Here is a 4,751-nt window from a genome sequence, read left to right as displayed (position 1 = left end):
CATCTCTGAATCTGAATCATGATCCAAAACTTTGCACAGCCCTAATGGCTGGGCTCCATGACAGTGGCAGCTGCCAATGTGCCACGGGAGGGTCTGGTGGGGGGAGGCAGGGGAGTGGCTGGGGTTGTGCTACCCCAGGCTCCTTTCCAGGCATGTGCCTTGAGGGGCATGTGCAGCTGCCGCCACCACAGAACCTGGCTGGGGAGCCCAATGCAGCTGTTTGGAGTCTCCTTGCTGCCTGCCACAGCCAGCCTGCACTGGGAACTGGAGCCCCGGCACTGGCTCTGTGGCAGCAGCGGCTATACACATGCCTCAAGGTGCATGGTGGGGAAGAAGCCAAAGCAGTGCAACCCCGGCCCCTTCCCCACTGTCTGCCCAGAGACACACGTTCACCAACTGCCAGCAATAAGGAACAGGCTCCTCACGGCTCCCCTGCCATCTGCCTCTAGCACACCAAGTTAAGGCATGGGTTGACATTGGGGCATTTTTGGCACTTCAGCCAAAGATGTTGCTGAGCCCTGATTTAGGGCAATTATCTTTATTTCCAATTAATGATAATGTAAATGATACCCTATATTACAGTTAGTTTCATAATGCATTAAAAAAACAAATACATTAATGTAGTTTCTCTTTATGGGCATACTTATATGATTCTGACAGACAAAATTACCCAACAAAGAATATGTGCACTATAGTGAGATTGATCTGATCCTATTAGCAGATAAGTTAAAACCAAAATAAAGACCTTCAATGAATACAGGAACTTCTGGGTAAAGCTCTATTAATTACAACTCCACGTAGAGAATGCATTTTAGAATCCTCAGTTCAGTAGGAAACCAAGAGAAAAAATTTAAGGTGCCATGGGCAGCACTTTACAGTGCTGTAGAGAGAAATACTTGAACAGATGCGGTCCTGAGGCACTTGAAATGAGTCCATGACCACAAAAATAAAATACCCTTATACATGCAACTGTGGTAATCTTTCTTCCCCAAATCACTATCCCCCTGACGTACTCTGAACTGGAACATAGAGCATTGCAAATTGATTAGCATGTTGAAACTTGTACATGTATTTGCATGTGTGTGTGTGTGTATATATATATATATATATATATATATATAATGTTTTTTTTGAAGAATGCTATTTCTGGGTTGGGCTTTTAATTATGGGATGGAATGGGTGTTAGCCAACTTCTGTACAAAGTTCAGGTCATATATGAGGTGACAGATTATTTTTATTGTACCAATGGAGAGCTCAGCAGTGTTTAATAATGTAAAGCAGCCTAAGGTAAAAGGTATTTTTTTAAACAAATATATTGTGACTAACAAAGGGAATTCATACACACCTTTTCACAGCTGTGGGAAACTTCTTAATCAAATAGAAAAGCATTAGCAGCTGAATTCGTCTTAAGCAAAAAGCTCCGGGTAAAATAAATACCAATAACCCACAGCAAGAAAACCTGATTTGAATACTTTAAAGCATCTCTTTTATACAATATGGCTTACAGGCCAGGGTTCAGAACAGACACATGACCCCAGATTGTCAAAGGTACATAGCTACCTACCTCCTACTGAAGCTTTATGTCTCTTAATATTTTTGAGAATTGAGCCATGGTACCTCAGAGCTCATCAATTCAGTAGTAGACTTTCCATTGACTCTAGGGTCTGGATCAGCCCCAGAAGATACAACATATAAGGACTCTTAATTCAAATGAAAGCTGGATAGAAATCAGCTATAAAATTGTTACTCATTTTTAAGCAGTAACTTTATAGCTGGTGGCTCTTTTTAGAGCTGAATAGTCATTTTTATCACATGGCCAGTCTAAAATGATTGTGCAATTGATCAGTTAATTGCGTATTATATGTAACATAGAGCAGGGGCCCTAAGAAATATATTTAGGATAACAATGCAGTGATGCTTAGAGCTAAGCATGTGCTCAAATATCAGGGATTAAGCTGATGGTTAAAAGGTAACATAAATAGGAAAGCTTTCCAAACCAGAGCTGTATTTGCAATTCTAAATGCTTAGAAGGTTAACTTTGAGCACCTGCTTTTTAAAACATCTTACCTGTATTGGTATGCACTGAATATAATTTGTGACTGATCTCAGGTCATGCTTCACAGTGGCTTGATCTTGAATTTTATTCCAATTCAGCTTTTCTTCTACATATCCTTTGGGATATGGTATTCACCTTGTTTAAAAAAAAATATATGGCCTCATGCCAAGTTGCTATTCTGTACAATCATTAGCTATCGCTTGAAGCTGAAAGCATGGTTTGTTGGTTGGGGATTGTAAAATGGTTGCAGTGTGTGCAATTTTACTAAGCACGTGTTACAAAAATGGCAGCTCTCAGCATCAGGAGGCATGAAAACTAAAAAAAAAAAAAAATGAGTTCTGATCAAACTGAATGGAAGATTAATTTAATCAATGATAGAAGTAAGTAATAATCAGAATGATAATGAAAGATAATAGAATATTTTAGGTTTGAAACTTTTGATTTTTAATGTATGAGAATATATAGTACAAGAGAGACAGAAACTTTTAGCTGACCTTCAACATCTGTGTCTTTGTGTTACCCTTGGCCCCTAACAGGATCATGGCCAGTGCAGCAGAAATACTGATGGGAGAGAAGAAGATGTTTCCTGTTGGATTTGTTTCATTAAACTTTCTAAGTAGATCAAGTGCAAAACAGGTGTTTGCATTCCTTAGCTTCTCCATTGTCACAAGCTGAAAAATAAAACAAGTGCCATAAGAACTCAAGACATACAAAAAACTAGAACTCAATAAGAACTCAAGGAATTAACCTTATCAGAAACCTAAATCCCTGCACTCCTCAACCCAAAACTGAGAGTAATAAATGGGCATTTAGACTCCATAAATATCAGGAATATTAGCTTCAATTATTTTCCTCAGAAATTAACTGATTCACATAAATGCAGTGTATGCTAGTTAATTAATCATTGGGATAACTTGTTCACTATTGTCTTAGTGCACTGAATTCCTGCCATAGTCCTACTGACTTGTACAGAAAACACTGGTTAATTCATCATCTTTTTAAGTGTGATCATTCATTTTCAGCTTTTCTTGGCTTAATGAGACATAAAGAATTGACTATTCCATTTTGCAGAATTATCTTCTACGTTGGTGATGAGTGCAATGCAAAGCAGAAATCATTGACTATTTACTCCATCACAATCATACAATTTTTATAGCAAGCGCTCTGAATTTTTGTAGTAAGAACATTAGGCACTTATCTGTATATCATACCATTTTCTTACATAAAACCAGAGCGAGTGCAATTTGCACTCATAATGGAGAAAATTATATTAGAAAAATTCTAAATAATTCTTTACCATCTCTCAATATGGCATGCAAAATATATGGAAGTGGAAAATTAACTAGTGATAAAGAGTAATTTACAAATTAACCAGAATTTACTGTTAAAAAGATACAGCTTCAAATAGATTGTCTGCTATATATCCTTATTACGTTAACCTTAGTAATGCATTTCCTTAGACCCCTACCTCTAAATTTTAAATAGATTAAAGTAAAGGACTAGCCAGAATGAAGACAAAAGTTGTATTATGCTAAGTTTACAGCCAAGAGACAGTCAATGGACAATTTTGTCTTCTCATCTTTAATCTTATTATTAGTAATATATCCATGCCATCCTGTACAATGCAATTCTGCATGAATTGTATAATATATCATTATCTCTTTTGATTACAGGTGAACACATTGTTTTTAAAGATATGTACTCAGTTTTTGCAATTCGCCTTTGCCTAATTGTAGGCCCAAAAAAAGCATTTAAAGCAAAAAAAGGTGTAGGTATTCACTGATCATGTAAAATACTTTTTTAAAAGATCAAGAAACTGCATGAAGAAAGACAGAATGCAAAAGAAAGGAAGGATTTTTGCACTACTTTCAGTGCCAGAACTCTAACAGTGGGGAACAGTGGAGCTGTCCAAAACTGCAGAGGGGGGAAATTAATATAAATATTCCCTTTTCCATCAAAATATCAGCAAAATACATGCAGTCTTCCCAATTTCAATCAGCTCAAATAGATACTAAATAGAATTTCCTTGTACAGCAGCTTAAAACCCACAGACAAAAAGACTAACAGACAAAAAGACTAACAAATGACAAGCATCACACGATGCCCTGTTTTAAGGTGCTTGCTATGGCACAAACCGTACATCCTCAAGCAAGGCCTTGGAAGAAAGGAGAGGAGAAGATCTCTGGCCCCATCAGCGCAGGGCATACAGGAGCAAGAGGTCTTTAAAATGCCTTTTTGTGGACTCACTCTGCTGCTGGAATAGGAGCTGGACACATTTTTGAAAGGGAATATTTTGCCTGCTGGTTTCCCCAGCATCTCCCCCCGGTACTGGGGGCGCCCGGCCCCTCTTCTCTTCATCTAGGAAAGAAAGGGGCACCTCTTGCCCTCCCTGCCTTGAACCTAGCCCAACTCAGCTCACCACTACCAGGCGAAGGTGGTGTCCAGAGTTAACTCGGCCAAGGACCCGGGAAGAAGGGGCAGACTTCAGGCCCAGGCTTTGCTCTCCCTGGGCAGCTGACACGCGAAGAGGGCTCAGGAGGCCGCCTGTGCGGGGAAGGGGAGGCAAAGCAGCTTCCGCTTCTTCCTCCCCCTTTCCCCAGGGGCTTAGGAAGACTTTTGCTTTCAGTTTCTCTGACTTTCTCCGGGAAGCAGCCAGGCGGGGCTTCCCCTTCCCCTTCCCCTTCCCCTTCCCCTT

The 4,751-nt window shown here is 39.6% G+C and overlaps 1 protein-coding gene across 1 annotated transcript in view; it reads right to left on the bottom strand.

Annotated features, from left to right (window-relative positions):
- Window positions 1–4,698, bottom strand: part of SERPINB1 (serpin family B member 1) — a 20,165-nt gene extending 15,467 nt beyond the window's left edge. The window contains exons 1-2 of the mRNA XM_019521858.1: window positions 4,476–4,698; window positions 2,551–2,727 (exon numbers count right to left, since the gene is read on the bottom strand). Coding sequence (XP_019377403.1) covers window positions 2,551–2,718 — 168 coding nt within the window. The 5' untranslated portion in view covers window positions 2,719–2,727; window positions 4,476–4,698. The remainder of the gene's footprint in view (window positions 1–2,550; window positions 2,728–4,475) is intronic.
- Between the last annotated feature and the right edge of the window lie 53 nt (window positions 4,699–4,751).

Source organism: Gavialis gangeticus, unplaced genomic scaffold (assembly GCF_001723915.1).
Source record: "Gavialis gangeticus isolate Ggan-Ray unplaced genomic scaffold, GavGan_comp1, whole genome shotgun sequence".
In the NCBI taxonomy this organism is placed as follows: Eukaryota; Metazoa; Chordata; order Crocodylia; family Gavialidae; genus Gavialis; species Gavialis gangeticus.
The sequence above is the reverse complement of the archived record's forward strand: the minus strand, read 5'-3'. Positions and strand labels throughout refer to the sequence as shown.